Source organism: Brassica napus, chromosome C5, assembly GCF_020379485.1.
Source record: "Brassica napus cultivar Da-Ae chromosome C5, Da-Ae, whole genome shotgun sequence".
Lineage (NCBI taxonomy): Eukaryota > Viridiplantae > Streptophyta > Magnoliopsida > Brassicales > Brassicaceae > Brassica > Brassica napus.
This window is the reverse complement of record NC_063448.1, coordinates 29580215-29600040: the sequence shown is the minus strand read 5'-3', so window position 1 is coordinate 29600040 and position 19826 is coordinate 29580215. Positions and strand designations below refer to the sequence as shown.

Below are 19826 nucleotides of genomic sequence, written 5' to 3'. Positions count from 1 at the left end.
TTTAATAAAAAAAACGTATTAACTATAAAATAATTCATTTGAAGCAATGAGGATGAAAAAAAAATCTAAATAATTCCAACAACCAATTAGAAATTACTAGTTCTATGGACTTTATATTTATTTTTTAAGAAAGAAACAAAATCTCAGACTTTCACTCGCTAGTTAGGAGCGTACAATTCAAAGATGTAATCTGATTGGTTTATGTCTTCAGTGTGGATCCCTCTTTCTTGGTTTCAACCCGTTGAATCTTTTCAACTAGGTTTAATCCACATCCTTTTTTTTCTTGTTGAAACATCTTCATTGTATATGTTCAGTAGTTGAATAATATTTTCAACTACCCCAATGTAAGTAGTCTAATGCAGGAGGCTGGTGTTGTACTCTTAAGCAATAGGATTTTTTTTTCTGAGTTATTTTATGCCCAACAATAACGGACTGGTAAATGTTAGAAGACACACCACTCACCCGGAGGGATGATCTTAAGTGCTTATGACAATGTATACGGGCCCAGTTTTCAGCTGTATGAATATGATTAGAGTGCAGCACACCATGATAGTGGGTAATCTTATTAGTGCCATATATCAGTTAGTGACATATTAGTGACAAGATATCATAAATAAGTTATTTCTGTCTGTGTTATGAAGAGATGGCACTAAAGAAAACTTTAGTCGGTAATAATGGGTAATCTTATTAGTGCTATATGGAGATTCGTATCTCTTGCCGGCCATCAGTCGACTTTCGTGGAGACGGTTATCAACCGCTCTTAAACCCTGATTGGATATTTCAACATTGATTATCCCTTATAAATATGACTTCGGTGTGTTCCTTCGTACCCAGTCTCTAGAAGTTGAAGTGAAATTTTGTTTCGGGTCTCTTTCCTCCTTTGCCATCTCTATCGTTTGTTATGTTGTAGTTTTCTTTAATAATGGTCTTGCCATCGAGATTATCTCTGATTGTATTTAGCTCTGGTTGTATTTAGCTGAACCCATTAAACTTTAAGTTAATATAAAAATTGGTGAAAAAAATTGTTGGTAAGTGTTTTTTTTGTCTACAGCATAGACAGACTCATGTAAACTCTGCAAACCAAACTGGTAACTCCGCATCCATATGGACTACAAACGACGGTTGCTTTCTTGCACTGCGTGCTAGACTGTCCGCCCTTAAATTTTGAATCCGTGGTATATGAACAAGCTCGGAGCTGTTGAAACTTCTCTTCAAAATCTTGATATATCCTCCAAATAACTTGCAAAGGCTGGTCATTCTTCTGGTTCCGGAACCATCTTCACCAACTGAGAATAATCCGTTGCAAATGAAACTGTATACTGTCTTAAATTCCTCATACATTCCATTGCCCAAATAAGGGACTCTATCTCCGAATAAAGGGGCGACTGACTCACCCTTGTATTCCTCACTCCCATTAAACCACCAAAACCTTCCAGTATGCTATACCACCCTTGTCTCGAATAGTTATCATGATTTTTCCAAGATCCATCAGTAAAACACCATCTACATGGGATAGCCGGAACTATTGTTTCTCCTGGTAATTGGGTTTGATCGGTTCCCTGTGTAAGGAACATTTGTGCCTTAGCCCAAAGTAGTGACTTCGTTTATGACAATCTAAGAGTGTCTCTAGGATCAATATCTAAATTACTAAAGACTTTGTTGTTTCGTCCTTTCCATATGTACTATAAAATCCATGCAAATTGATGATCTTCCAATTCCAGAGAGACCCTCCAAAATAAATGATTCATATTTGTAAACAATGATTGAGTAGAGAAGATGTCTGGATTCGATGGAATTCGTGAAAACAGCCAAACTTGAACCGCCCATGGACATTCAAAAAACACATGATTTATGGATTCCTCAGGTGCCCCACAACGTGCACAAATTGTATCCCCCTGAAGACCTCTCGCCCTTAAGTTTTTCTTTACCGCAATACTTCTTGATACCAAATGCCATAAGAAATGTTTCATTTTTCGAGGGCACTGTATTTTCCAGCAGAAAGCCTTCAGGGGAAAGACTGAGGGACCATACTCCGAAAACGTTCTCTCTTTGTCTGGATACACTCGTTCTACTTGATAACCAGATTTAACCGTGTATCTCCCATTATTAGTGAAATGCCATTCATCACGATCTGCTATCGGATTTCGGCTTAAAGGTATACTTTCAATTATTTTCACATCGTGAGGATCCACCAATGTCCGAATGACCTGTAAATTCCATGTTCTCGATGCCCCATTGACGAGCGAGTCCACTGTAAGGTCTGGATAAAGGTTTTGTTGTTTTTTATTTGCTTGTCTCGGGTGAGTGGATCGGAGCCAAGGATCATTCCATACTGAGATAGAAGATCTTTATCCCACCCTTTTGATTAGTCCTTTGCTAACCAGAGATCTAGCAGAGACATTATTGCGCCAGCCATAGGACGAGGAGTTCGATCTAATTGGTTCCAGGGGTGATGCATTCTTGAAAAACCGTCCATTGAAAACACGAGAGAACAAAGTGTTTGGTTTCTCTTTCAATCGCCAAAGTTGATTCCCAAGCATAGCTGTATTAAAATCTGTTAGCTCTTTAAATCCTAAACCCCCTTCATCCTTAGGACTGCAAAGTTTATCCCATGACTTCTAGTGCATACCTCTAGTATTGCCCCCTGGACTCCAACAAAATTGTGACACCGCACTAGTTAGCTTCTTCATAACCGTTTTTGGAATGCGATAACAGGACATACATGGTTTGGCAAAGCCGTTACCACAGATTTGATGGTTACTTCCTTTCCCCCTTGGTAAAAAACTTAAAAGTCGACCCATTTATTCTATTATTTAGACAGTCCTGAATAAAACAAAAGACTTGTGTTTTTGATCCTCCCAAATTCTTAGGTATTCTAAAATATGATCCCATTCCGCCTAAATTATGTATCCCTAAGATGTCCCGTAGATCATATCGGTTGGGTTCCTCAATCTTGTGCTTGAATTGAATTGATGATTTTTCAAAGTTTATTTGCTGACCCGATACCACTTCGTATTCCTTTAGAATCCTGAGTATTTTCTGGCATTCCTCTCTTTGTGCTTTGCAAAAGAAAATACTATCGTCTGCAAAGAGCGAATGAGAAATTTGAGGGCAATCTCTTGCAACCTTTATGTCCGTCAGTTGTTTCTCTCTCTCTGCCTTTTTGATATTTGTGATCAATGCTTCCGTACACATGATAAATAAATAAGGAGATAAGGGATCTCCCTGTCGTAGACCCCTCTGTGGAATTATGTGTCCCTTGGGTTGACCATTCAGTAAGACTCGGTACTGTACCGAAGAAATGCATTCCATCATAAGTTGGGTCCAGTGATGATCAAATCCCATCTTGGAAAGAAGCTCTTGAATAAAAATCCATTCAACTCTATCATAAGCTTTACTCATATATGTCTTTATGGTCATAAATTTGTTAGTACTCAATCCATTAAACATCTACTGAGCCATGAGGATATTATCAGAGTTTAATTTTCCCGGCACAAAGGCCGATTGTGTTGCTGAAATAAGTAAGGGAAGACAAACCTTTAATCTCTGACAAAGTACCTTTGATATAATCTTATATCCTACATTACAGAAACTTATAGGTCTGAGCTCTGCCATCCTTGTAGGCCTCTCCGTCTTAGGAATCAAACAAATATTTGTAGTATTTAACCGCGAATCCAATTTTCCAGAGATTAAAAAATTATTGACCATATCCAATAGATCATTTTTATTATATGCCAGAAGTGTTGAAAAAATAGTGATATCATTCCATCTGGTCCTCGAGCTTTTTATAGATGCATCATAAAAATGGCTTGTCTTACTTCTTCCTCGGTTGCTAGCCTGAGTAGCCGCTGGTTTATCTGGGGAGTGATGATAGGTGTAATTTTATCCAAAAAACCATCGAATTTTGAGGGATTAGATGTCTGAAAAAGATCATCAAAATAATCCACTGCCACCTTTTCGACACGTTGTTCCTCCATTATCCAGTTTCCATCAGAGTATCATATAGCCCCACTATCCTATTACGAGCTCGACGTTGTTTTGTTAGGGCATGATAGAATTTAGTATTAAGATCCCCAGATGTATGCCACATGTTACGACTCTTTTGTTGCCAAAAGTCTTCCTCATCCTTATATGCTTCTTGTAGCTTCCTTGATACCTCCAGTATGTCTTCCTGAATTCTATTATTATCGGATTGAATTTCTTCCAGTAATTTTTGAAGCTCGCACATCTTCTCCTTTCCATATGGTGTGTTATTCTTTCGCCATGTAGCAATTTCATGGCGACAATTTGTAATTTTCGCTACAAAGTCACCCGAGTTCTCAGGTGTCGATTCACCCCACCTCTCCCAATTGAATCCAACAAACCATCTTGTCCAATCCATCTTTTGTCAAACCAAAAATGTCCCGGTCGTCTTGTTACTTTATTCTCAAGATAAGCCACAATTGGTCGATGATTAGAACTCACCATTCCTAAATATTCTGTGTATGAACATGGGAAAAGCTTATGCCAATCTTCATTTGCTAACGCTCGGTCCTACCAACATCTAACCATTACTTTATTTCTTCTTTCCTTGCCAGGACATCTGATTGCCCTTGGCTGGAAATTCCAGAAGACCAGTATTCCTAATCATATTGTTGAAAGATACAAAAGATTCTGCACTCCGTAAAGCACCACCGTCTTTTTCATGGTTACCAGTAATCTCATTCAAGTCTCCAATAATAAACCACGGATCTGATCTTGCCAGACCATATCTTGTTAAACATTCCCATACTTGTTCCCTCAATTTTTGTACCGGTTCTCCGTATACAAATGTCATGAAAATTTTCTTCCCAAGTACGACTGCTTCCACATTCATCATCTGATTACTTGTGTACAAAATATTAATCTGATACTCATTATTATAATTTAGTGCTAGTCCCCTACTCGTACCAACCGGATCCACCATAACCAAATTATCAAAACCAAAATGAAACTGAAATCCTTGGACAAAAGCAAAATCTTGTTTTGTTTCCGGTAAAAATAAAAAAATCTAGTTTGTGTTTATGCTATATCTTTGAGATAACTTATTGTCCACTTACTTCTCGTACCTCTGCAATTCCTGCTGAGAACCTTCATAAAAAAAAATATTGATTTGCTCCTCCGAGCTTAAAAACGGGTGAAAAGAAACCCTATCAGTCCCGGAAACCCTTATACAATGTGAAGTTTATGATTTCAATCGAAAATAGAGATTTCATATCCTTGTCCTCATCTATCTTATTAAAGTAGAAATACTTTAAGCTTTTGTTTGGCAACTTAGATAGTAGTTAAAAATAATAATGTTGTTTGAAAACATGGATAGCAGTAAGTTAGAAAAAAAAAGTAATGGGCTTATGCTATTAAAAAAATTGGAAGTCCATTACATTATATTAAAAAGTAATGGGCTTATGTTACTTGATATACATATTCAAATCTAAATAATAATTTAAAATTGATTTGTATCAAAAATTCATTCAAAAATATACATATATTAAATTTTTGATTTTTACTAACATATTTTTAAATAACCATTATAAAAATGTTTTCAATATATATAAGAAAAATACAATATAAAGCTCAATTTCAAACACCAACTTAAATTATGGTTTTTGTATTGCACATTGAAATTTAAAAATATAATATATGTGATTATTTATATGATTGTAATTATAAAATATTATTAATTATAAGATTACTTATTTGATGGTACGTATAAAATACGATTAATTATATGATAACACATATTTTTGTAACCTATGATGACACATGTAGGATATATAATAGTGATTAGGGGTGGGCGTTCAGGTTTGTTTTCGGGTCTGTTTGGTATTTCGTGTTTGGTTCAGATCATTGAGGATCCGGTTCGGATTTTGATAACCAATTTAAATTATTTTAAAAAAATTTAAATTTATTATATGCTTTAATTTTTTTAAAATCTATAACCAATAGAATATATTATATATAAATTTGAATAACATATGTCAGAGTACTTAACTTAACATATAAATTGGTAAAGAGATACGGTGAGCCCTCGTTGTTTGTTGTTCACCCTTCAGTCCACATTGCAAACAACGTTTTGTAATCGAAGAAAACAAATTAATATTCTCGAAACTATCCCAAGAGTTGTCCAAACAATGATGTATATGGTACCCATCTGTACTGATCCATCTTAGAAACCATTCCTCACAAGAGAATCTCTGACCATTCCAGCCACTTAGTTGTTGATAATAACAGACCTTCAAACTATCCCAATTTGTGATACCCGTATTCTCTAAAATAAAATAATAAATAATAATCATAAAATCTCCATTTTATTAATCTTCATAAGTAGTCTGTAAACACCATAACTCTAATAAAAGGGATAAATCCCGAAATATCGATAAAAGCATAAAAACCGCAAGTCTGAAAAAGAAAGAAATAAAACTCCCAAAGCATCAGTCTGATAGCAATCACTCATGCTCGTCAGTCCCGCCTGAAAGGGGAAAGAAAGGGAGGTAGGTTTTCTAAACTTCCAATGTGGGACAAAATAAAAGATAGAATTGAGCTTTAATTTTAATAAAGCCAAAAAATCTCCACCAAAAATCAGGGTCATTACAATTATCCCCCACTCAACCGGAATTCGTCCGGAATTCGTCCCGAATTCTAGAACGGAACCCGAGAAAAACTTCAACGAATACGAAGGAGAGAAGAACACGAGATGAAAACAAAGGAAACAAACAGAAACTTGATCTTCATCTACACCTAAAGATAAATTCAAAAACGCTAACAACTAAATAAATGATTCTAGACAAAAGGGTGTCACTTTTATTTTGAAATTCCCAATCCCCATTGAAAACCGCTTAAATCGGAGTCCATAAATCGCGCCGGGACATATCCCGCTCTGATACCAAATTTTGATACCCGTATTCTCTAAAATAAAATAATAAATAATAATCATGAAATCTCCATTTTATTAATCAGCATAAGTACTCTCCAAACACCATAACTCCAATTAAAGAGATATATCCCGAAATATCGATAAAAGCATAAAAACCGCAAGTCTGAAAAAGAAAGAAATAAAATTCCCAAAGCACCAGTCTGATAACAATCACTCATGTTCGTCAGTTTCACTTGAAATGGAAAAGAAAAGGAGGTAAATTTTTAAAATTTCCAATGTGGGACAAAAAAAAAAAAAATTGGGCTTTAATTTTAATAAAGCCAAAAAAGCTCCACCGAAAATCAGGGTCGTTACAATCTTGAACCTTGAAACCTTGAGAACCTTAACTGTACTTGGTATGATGAGACCAAGTACAATATCTCTTCCACTGCTGATGACAGAGTCCAAACGTACCAGCATCCAAGTTGCTTAAACGGCGCCACAGGTATATTATCAGAGCAAAGTGTAAACCATCTGATAACATTATCGGTGAATAACCAGTGTTAATGTTGACATCTCACAAAAAATATTATTCTAAAGAGTTAGTGCTGATTCCGTTCAATATGATTTATGTTAGTAATGAACAATAACTACGCTGGTAGAGTGGTAATGATGAATAGTAGGGCTGGGCAAATTCTGATTTGATTCATTACCGGTTTCGATTCTAACCGAAAAATCTAAATATCTGTAATTCTATAAAAAAAATACTAATATGTAATATACGTAAGATTCAAAGCAAACCACAAATACTAATATTAAAAAAATGAATATCTGATCCGATCAGATATATGCATAATATATACTTATATTTAAAATATATATATATATATGTAAGTTATGTAAATATTACATATAGGTTTTAGAGTTTTTTATTTTCTAAAATTTTTGGATATCCGAGTGGCTAGGAACGAATCAGAGAAGATAATTGATTTTTTTGGACAAAACGAATCGGAGCACAAATACCTTTAAAAATCTAGATATTCAATTCGTGCGACCCCTAAATTGAATACAACAGAAAACAAACTTCTTACGTGTACTTTTTTTCGAACCGACTTGAAAGTGTACCTTTTTTTCCCCATTCTCCACCAACTTTCTGGATTGTAAATTGATTTTTAGCAGAAAATTCAATACAATAGAAAACAAACTGTTGAACATTTTTTTATCTGGTAAAATTAACTTTTAGTTTATTTTGAATGACAAAGTTTAAAATTTACATAGTCTGTCCTAATTCTAAAAAGCCGTGAAATAATTGATTTTCTGTCAGTTACACTCACCTTTGGCCGATTTTCCAATTATCATTTGTTTTGTAATAACTAAGAATATGTCACTATGTGAATCATAAATTGCAGTGCAAGTGTGTCTATGTAATCAAAAGCAATGGCGTCAAAGGACAATGCATATAAGTTACAAAAAAATGACAATGTAAATGCATTGGGACGAACAAGAAGTTAATAACATTGTCAAAAGCATATGCTAAATAATTAACATATGCTAAATAATTGTTTTCATGGATTCTATATATAAAACATTTCTTGTAATTATCAAATAAATAAATGTACATTCAATATAACAGTTAAAGAATATCCAATCACATTCCATTTTTAATTTAAATATTTTTTTTTTGTCGTCAACAAACAGACTCATATAGACTATGCGAACCAAGCTGGTAGTTCCGCATCCATGTGAACGACGAAAGACGATTGTTTCCTTGCACATCGTGCTAAGCTATCCGCCTTTTGGTTCTCCGTTCGGGGTACATGAATGATCTCTGAATTTAAATACTCCAATCATATTATATTTTCTACTCCATAATAAAATGAAAGATGAGTTTACTTTTTAAATGGAGTATTATATTTTTATTAGTTTATTGCTCTATTTTTTACTCTAGAATGAACCTGGTTGAGAAAAAACATACTTCATTACAAGTTACAACATTTTAGAAGAAAACTAAAATTTTACGTTGGAAATGCTGGTATTGAGAGAACTAGCACTAACTTCAACAGTGCCATGCGATAACATCCAGAGGCCTAATGCAATTTTTATTTAAACTGATATTTTACAATTAGAAAAGTATTTAGAAGTGATATTTAAAATCCACATGCTAATAAAATTTCTTGCATAAATATTATCCTTGGAAACATCAGTTTTTATGAATTAAAAACAAATATAAATCATGAGGGTTAATAGTATTATAATTATTAGAACTTTAGATAATATATTAAAATTAATTTGAAAAACTGAGTTCGTGAGGGTTAAACTCACGTTTAGACATCCCACCATCAAAAACTCTTAACCATTGTACTATATATGAATGAGTTGGTTAAATTTGGACCCTAAAATATTTGTATTGTTTGAGGTTCTAAAGCAAATGTTTTTTTCGTTTAATTGTAAGCACGGCTCTGAAGTTTGAAATAAAAACTCATTCTTTGAAGAAAAGTGTGAAGGAAAGAATATTTTACAAATTCTTTCTCAAATTATATCCCATATCCAGCTATCTACATATTAGGCCTAGGACGGATCGGGTATCCAGGCAATTTTAAGGTATCCGGATCCGGATCTTTATCCGGCGGATCCATAATTTTACTATCCTTATCCGGATCTGGGGTTCTCGGATATCCGGGTGTCGGATATCATTCTAAAAATGATAATATCCGGCGGATATCCGGATCTGGATTTGGATCCTTAAAATAAAAAAAATATTATATCAATATATATAAAATATTTACAATAATTTAAAACTAAAAATACATATAATGTTTTTAATTATTTCTATGTATAATATTACAAAATTTACATAAAATTTATATATACTATTATAAAAATGAAAATATATTAAATAAAATTAATTTTTATATATAGATATTACTATTTTTGAAATAGTTATTAATAAAACTTACGGATCCGGATATCCGGACTAAAAAATAAAATATCCGGATCCGGATCCGGCTTTGACGAATCCAACATATTACTATTCGGATCCGGATTCGGCCCCTCCGGATATCCGGATTTTCAGATCGGATCCGGATCGAATCTCGGTTCGAATCCGGATCTCGGATAAAAGTTCCAGGCCTACTACATACGGTTTAATAAGCATAATTATCTTACAAAACTCAAAACAGTTGAAGTAAATAAAGCTAAAAATGTCTGATGTGACATGAGAAAATTTCAAGAGCATATTCAACTCCACTTTATTTTTAACTCTAAAATAAAGTTTCCAGTAAAAATGTTCTAATGGTATTCTGTTTTTTTTTGTTTATAATAGAATATAATATTGGTTTACTTTATAAATAGAGAAATCTATTTATTTTTTGTTCATCACTATATTTTTCGATCAAAAATAGAGTACTATTTGAGTAGAATCCAATTTTAGAACAATTTCAATGAGAGTTTTTTACTATGGAATTCTCGGCTTACATACTAGTGTATATATATAATAATTATTATTATATTAAATGTATCGTAAAATATTTGGAAGCTCAACCTATAATATGTCAAATGAAATATTATCGGTTACGTTTGCAACGGATTATTCTCAATTGGTGTTATCTTGAAGACATTAAAACTTTGAAAAAATGCTTCCTCAGCTTGGATATCATTTATGTACCTCAGACGAAGAATTTAAGGGCGGATAGTCGCACGCAGTGCCAGAAAACAATCGTCTTTCATTACTCACATAGATGCATAGCTTTCTTCCTGGTTTACAGAGTCAGTTCGAGTCTGTATATTGATGACAAAAAAAAAAGAAATATTATCGGTTGAGTTTCCAAGAATTCTAAAATATTTACTTATAATTTATAATATTTGTATCTTCTAATATTTTAAGAATTTTTGGTTAGATACTCCCATTAGATGTGCTTTAATAGATTTATTCTATTTTGAAGAAAAAAATATAGTAAACAATTTAAAATGATCTAAACAGTATCCAATTTTTTTTTTAAATTCATATTTCGGTCAATCCACGAAATTTGATTAAACTAGTATTAACTAAAACTTACAATGAAGTGAACTAAGGTTTATTTAACTATTAAAATAAATTAGCTAATGCTCCACATTTAATTCTGCTTTTCAGATAAACAAGGCAACAATTGCTTTTTTTGTTTTAAATAAAATTGAGATCGCTAAGTAGGGGTTATTGGTTGTTGTATTTTAATGGATTTGAAAATTCGAACTAAATCTAGTGTTATTGGTTCTATGATTTTCAAATCTGTATTAAAATCATGTGTTATTGGTTTAATGATTCATAAATTCTGTATCAAATCAAGTGTTATTCAATCGTACGGATTTACTAATATATTTGATTTTATAATGGATTTGAATGGATTTGTTTGGATTTTTTAGTTAAAAATACAAAGACTCAAATCCCAGAGAAAACCTCCAGATTTGCATATTTTACTTGGATTTATAAATACTATATGGATTTCTAAATCAATCAAAATATATAAACTAATAACACCTCCTATGCCTTAATCATACTTTCCTTCTCTATAAATAGAAGGGACTGTTAATAGATATAGAGCATACTGATTACTGAAAACAGAACAACCACAAGCACAAACAATCAAAGAAGCGGAAAATGGTGAAGGTGATGTGGGTTTCCGTTTTAGCTCTCGTGGCAGCGCTTCTCCTGGTGACGGTGGAAAAAATTCCGGTGGCCGAAGGAGTGACGTGCTCGGTGACTGAATTGTCTCCATGTTTGGCGGCGTTTATGTCATCTTCGCCACCGTCGGCGTCGTGCTGTGCCAAGCTGAGAGAGCAGAAGCCATGCCTTTGTGGGTACATGAGGAACCCTAGCCTCCGCCAATATGTTACCTCACCAAACGCTAAAAAAGTCTCCAACAGTTGCAAGGTTGCTTCCCCACACTGTTAATAATGATTAATAAGTGACAAGTTTAGCTGATTATGAGTGTTAAGTTACAAGTTAAAGTGGGTCTGGTCCTCTTTCATTACTGTTTAATATAATAATGGGTGATGATGATCATCATCATGTTTGAATATTATCTATATTTCTGTCTTATAAAACATGAAATATACTTAAGACCCCAAGAAAAAACATGAAATATATTTGGTAAAAGAAAACTGTCTTTATAAAAATGTTTCATCGGATCTCTATTACAAATTATAACATAAACCAATATATGGCAATGCTATACACACATTTATTTTGTTTCTGTTCAAGAACAAAGGCATGAAAGAATAACAATCATTGTAGTTACAATTTTAAGTATCATCTGTGTATCTTGTATAGAAATTCTTAGATCATTTAACTTGTGCGTAACAAATACATTTGTAAATGTTGAGGTTCATTCATGTGAAATACTCTTCTCTACCGCCACAAGTGATATTCCTCAAAGCCATTATGCCTTAAACCTTCGTTACGTTATAGTTTGAATATGTCACCTCACCATGAGCCGCCTCTTGAGTTTGGGATGAACCTTGAACTTTTGTGGGCCCATTGTCTTTTTTAGGACTAAATGATGTTGGACCGGGTTCTCGTACCAGGTGTGGAGTGGGGTGAAACCCTCGTCCAACAATATCCCCTACGTTCCCCCCCCCCTCCGGAATTCGGTGTGTCTCAGGTCGTCAGACAGGCGGGGTGTTGATTCTGACTTGGGTGGTGTATTTGAGGCTGGTGGTTTACGAGCTTTAAAATCCGGTTCGAGATTCCGATTCAGTGAATTTATTGTGAGATTTCATTGATGTAAATAAAAGGATTTAATTTTCTTTTTTTGGAAAGCGAATCGCTTGTGGCGTGGCAATCATTTCCTTTTGTGGTTCCCATTTTCTCATTATAAACTGTCTGCCTTCTTTAATTGTGTCTTACTTGCTCTTGTCGAAAGAAATTGAAAGGTTTGTTCTTCGTTTTCTCTATCTCTTTTTTCTCTATCTCTTTTTTCTTTTCAGTTTGTGCGATATTGTTTTTATCAGATTCCATAGAGATTTCGGTTCGATCCTACTTCTTCTTTTGTTCCCCGAATGTTTTTAACTGCTATTTTTTATTTTCATCCTTTGCCATTGTTCTTGATTGTTAGAATCATCGCTTCAAGGGTCTGATGTCTAGGGTTTCCGTAATGTGAATGATTTTTTTTGATGTTGCATTTCGTTGTTTGTCGTATATTTTTTATATAGTTTGATCATTCATTTAAGCTTACGCCTTTCGTATACCTTTTTTGGTGAGTCTCTCTTTTGTTATTCGTGTTTCCTTTTTATGCCTCTAACCTACTAAGTCTTTTTTGCCTTCTGGTTTTAGTTTCTCTTTCATCATTATAATGACTCTCACGAACAGATTGATTTTAGTCGAGAAAAATCCCGTAAAACCAGTTTGGAGTTGGTCCGACCTTAAGTAAAATAAAAATCGATCAATGTCTCGATGGGACTGTCTAGTGGTTGACTGACCTTCCCAAGATAGTTTTGGTTGAATGTATATAAAGATTGATGAGTTTTTGGTCGATCTTCGAGAGAAAGACGGGAGTTGATGGTCGAGGAATGAGTGGTCGAGTGTTACTTGGAAAAATTGACATGCTTCGTATTCTTGTTCCTGATCAATCACATGACTTGGACCTTCTTAGTTTGCTTGCTGGTGTAATTAATCAGTCATGTGAATTGCACCTGCTTGCTTGGTCAACTGCTTTATTAAAAGTCACATGATATCACAAGCTGTGTGCTTGTTTCCTTGCCAGACCAGAACATGTGAGGAGCACGTGTCTGACGGGAGCTTTCTTCAGGGGAGGGGAAGCTGAGCAGCTTGCCGCTGGAAGTGCTGAAACTGCTCTCCACATGTCTGTGCACAATCATACTGTGGTCTGAGTGAACCAACAGCTGAAGTAAGCTCAGGTCTTATTTAACTCCTTCCTTGAGCTGCTTGGTCGTCTATAACCACAAGAAAACTGAGAAAACATTTATAGAAAATCAGAGAGAAAAACTAAGAGAAAATCATAGAAAATCAGATAAAATTCAGAAAACACCTTGGATGATTTTTCTTCGTTACCTTAGCTCAGTGTGTTTCTTCAGTGTGAAAGATCAAAAGGTGAGATATCCAGAATATACCCAATGTCTTGTTATGTTCCTGATTTGAACCGATCTTGATCTCTCTTTCTAATCAGACCAGCCATGAGTTAAGCTTGAAGGAGAGCATCATCTTATTTCATCAGGCCATTAGTTGTTGTTGTAACCTTCAGTTTCTTTCTTCAGTCATGTCCTGATCAGAACCGGGTATTAATTAGTTAGGCTCTTGTCATGGATCAGTTGTCTACACCATTGTATGGTTCCGTTTTATTTAGTTTGGATTAAAATCAGTCTCATGGAACTCTAAGCTAAACTGATATGAGCTGATTGGATTTAATCCAAACTGAATTAATTTTGTCCTGAACCGAACTGTTAGGAGCTGATCATAGTTGAATCCAACTAATCTTAGCTGAGTCTAACCGTATTGAGTTCTTCTTGAACTGGGCTGTTCCAAAATTAATCTGAACTGGACTTTCTAAACCGAGCTGAACTTAACTGAACTGATAGGAACCAAACTCAACTGATGTAAGGTTGAACCGAACTGAGCTGACTGATGAACTTGTGTGTACCACCTATTCTGTTTTAGGTTCAGATAGTTGAGGAGAGTGGTCGGATCAGTCGGATCCTTCGTTGTTGTCATTCTGAATCGGAAGTGTACCGGAAGTGGAGTGTGATTAGCTTGAGTTCGGGTCTAGTCTTCCTTAGCCAATCTCATAGAATCAAATGTGAGTCTTGATAGTCTGTCATGTATCAAACCGTAAAAAATTACTCAGAAAAATTCAGATCGTTTGTTCTTGTCATTGGTCTTTCTTTTATAGGTTTCCAAGAGTGGATCGTTACGGAGACGTGATTTCCTGCGAGTATTTTGAATTTTTATGATCGTTTTAACGTATCGACCTTCGTTACATCAAATGTGAGTCTTGATAGTCTGTCAGGTATAAAACCGTAAAAATTCACTCAGGAAGAATTCAGATCGTTTGTTCTTGCCATTGGTCTTTCTTTTATAGGTCTCCAAGAGTGGATCGTTACGGAGACGTGATTTCCTGCGAGTATCTTGCATTTTTATGATCGTTTTAACGTATCGACATTCGTTACATTATGGTTTGAATATGTCAAGCAAAGACTATATCTTGAGCTCGGGATTGACCTTGAATCTTCATGGGCCCGTTATGTTTTTCAAGACTTAATAATATTGGACCGGTTTCTCGGACCGAGCATGAAATAGGAGCATGAAATAGGGTGAAACTCGCCTCCTACAACACACTCACCAGATAATTATCAAATTTACGAACAGCAACATAACCGTCTATTTCCCTCACTATCTACGGTCGGGTATTTTTGATATTTTGGTTTTCTGATTTATTTAGATTTGATTTATTCGGTTTTATGGTTTATCAGTTTTGCAAAAAAAAAAAATGAAACCAAATAATTTTTTTTATATATATACAATTAATTTTCTTTTGTCTAGGGTCTATCAGCTTTATAAAAATGAAATCATATAAGAAACTATTTAATCGGTCTAATCAATTCTTTTATCTGTTTTCTTCTTTTATATTCATTAAAAGTGATATGCATAAACACATTTACTTCTAATATTTTATTTTATTTTATGCATTAAAACAGATAGAATCAATATTAACTGATGTCAAAATATTAGATAAAGTTAGTATTAACTGTTAACTAATGTCAAATTGTTAGATAAAGTTAGTATTATAGATGTTTTATATAATGAGAAAATTATTGTTACAAATGATGATAACTTAGTTTGATAATTATTTTAATATACTAAGTTCACTAATAATATATTATTAGATTTTGGTTTTTATTCATATAATAAATTTAGCAAGGTTTTACTTTTGAAATTTAATTTCTCTTTTTATTCTATACATTTATTTTTTAAAAAAATTGAATGAATGTTAAATTATATTCATCAAAAACATCAAATGCAACTTTAAATCAAATTCAGTCTTAGATATAAGCTTTCTACTTACAACCTCGTGCTAAACCAAAATCGCAGCAACCCTTCATATCTCTTGTTATCTGAACAACGAAGAAGACATAGGCGATTTCTGATACTCTTGTCAGTAATATTTTGAAGGATCCCAGCACAGGTGTGAGGCTCTTGTTCCTCTCAGTCCATAAATTTAAGACTTTGAAGCTTGGAGTTGTTAAAAAAAAAAAAAAAGACTTTGGAGCTTGGTATTAATAATTTATAAAGTTAAGTTAAGTAATGATAATGAGAAACCTAATTTGTAAAAAGACAAAGCATATAAATTATGAGTCGAAAGAAATGTATTTGCCTCTGAAAACCCGAGCAAGAACTCTGTTTTCAGGAACTAGAAGAGTTGATGCAACTAGGTATCCTGTATTGAGCTATAGAAGAATCCAGGGAGATGAAAAAATCCATAAGAGCTTCAAACGATCCTTGTTGTACAACCTAATCTCTAGAGAACAAGAAATAACAAAGAACAAAGGAACCACCATTGAACAAGGATCCTTGACATTTCTTCTCGCAATTCCAAAACAGAGGTTTAGAGATTCTTCAATTCTCTTAGCTTTGCGGATTTCATTTTCTAGTAACATAGTAATCTATAAGTTTAAAAACCTTGAAAACAAAATATTTTTAAACAGGGAGAGGAATACAAAATTGCTAAAAGAAAACAGAAATTAAATCCATGTATGAGAAAAAAAATACAAATAACAACACACAAGAAACCAAAACATAAATTGATATACACAAAAGAATTACACAACTTTTGCTTGGTTTTGTGCAAGAACATAGACAGATAACGAAATATCACTTTAAAACACACAAACACACAAATTACTTATCGCATTCACAAGAGCAGATCTGGGATTTCAACTTGTTCTGAAGAAGAAGCTACTTCACTTCGCCGTCGTGATCGATGCTTCCTACTAGTTCTCTCCCCATTCTTCTTTTTCTTTTTCTTCTTCTCTGAGTTCTGCGGTTTTTCTCTTCTCAAGGTCTCTTCCTCCTGCACTACTAGATTTGAATTCCCTTCGCCTCTCTCTCTTTTCCCTTTTTATTCACCAGAAGAGCGCTCTGAATAGCTCGAGACAGAGATTCATCGTCAGTTACACTCTCCTGTTTCGTTTTCGCTTGGGAAGTAATGATTCTAGATTCATCTCCCTCGTCCAGCTTCACCACTACAGGCCTCGATTTACGGTGTTTCGCCTTTCTCTTTGGATCCAATGGATCCAGCAATATTTCGCTTGCTAAATCATTAGCCGGAGGATAATCGTTTGGTGTGCCGTTGCTATCCGGATCATTCTTTTCAGAAGTAAGGTAGTACATGCCATGCCGTTTGCGGTGTTCAGCTAGCAGAGATGAAGATGCTTTAGGTGGAAGAGATGTCGATGATGACGAGGCTTCTTGTTGATCTCTGATTCTGAGATTGGAGACAGAGAAGCTGATCTTGTCCGCGCATGGAACCGAATCCGATTCCACTGGTTTAAGAAATTTCCCACAGATCTCTTCCAGATCCCCAAGATTCTCTTCCAGCTCTAACCCATCCGGTACAAAAACTTTTTCCTGTGCATTTGCAGAAATGGGGCCGAGCTCTTCTGAGAACACATCTTCCATGAATGCTGTGACTCTACAAGCTTCTGCTTCGTTGTCTTGAAGGTTTACTTTCTTAGCTATATCTTGCTTTGCCATACCAATGAATCCTAAAACGTTCTTAGCTCTCTCCTGCACTTCGACATCATAGGCTCCAGATAACGGCCATACACCAATCTCAATCACATTCACCAAATTCAATATAGACTCATATGTGAAAGCAACCGTTGATGAAGAGCCGGAACTAGATTCCTGGGCGGAGAAGTAAGACCCGAGACAGAAGACAAGAACTTTGAAAACTGAGTGTATGTATATAGCTCTTATGTAAGGAGGCAAGAGATCAGTGCGTGGTTGTACAAGCGCCTCCACGAGTTCATATGGATTCTTAGCGAACTCAACGTATTCACCTGAAACCCACGAAGCTGCGGATAATATCGGGTGCAGGAACAAGTTACCGAGCATTGCAGGATCAATCAGAAGTGCCCAAGAAACACGAACTAGCTGCGGTCTAGCATCTCCGACCCTCATGCCAATATCAATCAACTGATGCTCAATCTCTTCCCCTCTTTGACAATTTGGGATTCTAGTCATTTCACCGAGAAGAGACACATACCAATTAAAGTCAACTATGATCTCATATGCATTCCTCGAGCAGACAGACAAGACAGAAATAATAATCTCGTTGCAGAACAAAGGGTCTGATTTGAGCGCATAGTTCATAAGAATCCTGGAGATCTCCGACACGTTATCCTCAGTCACCATTGCCATTAAAAGATGCAAGGCCTCCAGTTTAACATTTGGATCCTCATCGCTCAGAGCCTTAACGACAGCCTCTTTGTTCTCCAAAACCGCCCACAGGTGCTTTGGAGCAGCAATAGACAAGGCATGTAGACCGAGATACTTAAGATTCGGATCATCCTCCACTAGAAACTCCCCGATCTTTGCAACAGCAAGTTTCACAGCTGCTTCGTGGTCGCTCAAGCTACTCACCACGGTTCTAACACACTCAAAAACCAGAGATTTTGCAACTGTCCTCTTCATATGTTCACAGATCGGCTCAGCCACTTTCTTACCCAACCTCGGCTCAACCGAGGCCAACTTAGCAAATATTTTAAGAACTTTAATCAGAACCCAGTTGTTCCTAGACTCAATCAGTATCTTAAAGAACTCAGGAGCTAGTGGAAGACAAGAGCTAGGATCTTTACTGGCGAGCTCACAGAACACTCCAACGACGGCAGAGAGAATCTGCGGATCAGAGGTTTCAAGATTCTCGACAAGACGCTTGAAACATACCTTAACAGCATCAGGATACTTGTCGAACACTCTCAAAACCACACCAGTCGCTTTCTTCCTGACGAAAGACTTACTACTACCCAAGAGAGTAAACACCTCAGGAGACAAATCCCTAGCTAAGTCATGAGTTCCAATCCTAGACAAACATTCCAGACCTAGACTTACCTCGTACTCGTTGACACTGTTCAAATCCTTCCGCAACTGGTTCGTAATCAGAAGCAGAACCGATGTCTGGTCGTGAAACGATTGAGTAATCGCTTGATAACCGATCCTCTTGTGATGGAATCGTGAAGAGGAGACGACTTCGACGGCGTGGAAAGCCGCCCACGACATGTCCACGCCGTGGATGGCGGCGAGGTAAGAGAGCTTGTGAAGCGCGGTGGATTTAGTGGAGAGATCTGTGGCTTTAATCTCGCGGCGGATTTCTTCTAAGGCTCTGGAGATGAAAGATGATTCTCCGAGTAGTTGGAGACGAAAGCCTTTGATCAGATCCTCGAGGCTTCGCTGGAACATGTTGTCCATCAGATGATTGGAAGACGACATTGATTCAGGTGGGTGAAGTGCTTAAGTGTTAAAGCTTTTGATCAGATCTCGGAAGGAGGCATGAATTGATCAGATTCAAGGGCTTTTCAACAGAAAATAGTGCGACTTTATTATAATAAAAGCAAGATTTGAGCCGATCAAATGCATGCCAAGGAAAACCAATAGAGCCTTTGTTATAAAATAATTTATAATTTTATAGTATTGAAAAATTTAAATAAGGGAAAAAATTTATACCCTTATGAGAAAATAACACTGATAACAAGAGAGGATGTGTTATTAGAAGAGAAGGAATGGTGTGTTTACAATCGATCGAAACGATCGTTTATATAGAAATGAAAAAGTAGGATTTACTGTGCGTGCATAGTGACACGGACTCCACATAATATTCATACACACGAAATGTCAATTTCGGTGCGTGTATTCTTGACTTTCATCATTCACGTTCATAACACTTCCCCTTGGAGATCAGTGTCACTA

General features: G+C 35.4%; 1 protein-coding gene and 1 pseudogene across 1 annotated transcript; one reads left to right on the top strand and one right to left on the bottom strand.

The window, feature by feature from the left end:
* The first annotated feature begins 2053 nt into the window (after positions 1–2053).
* Positions 2054–12020, top strand: LOC106374610 (non-specific lipid-transfer protein 2-like). The gene is made up of 2 exons (XM_013814602.3): positions 2054–2065; positions 11446–12020. The coding sequence occupies exon 2, from the start codon at positions 11505–11507 to the stop codon at positions 11796–11798; it is 294 nt and encodes a 97-aa protein (XP_013670056.2). The 5' UTR covers positions 2054–2065; positions 11446–11504; the 3' UTR covers positions 11799–12020.
* Positions 12021–16645: 4625 nt separating this feature from the next.
* LOC125586939 lies at positions 16646–19514 on the bottom strand (annotated as a pseudogene).
* Positions 19515–19826: the final 312 nt, after the last annotated feature.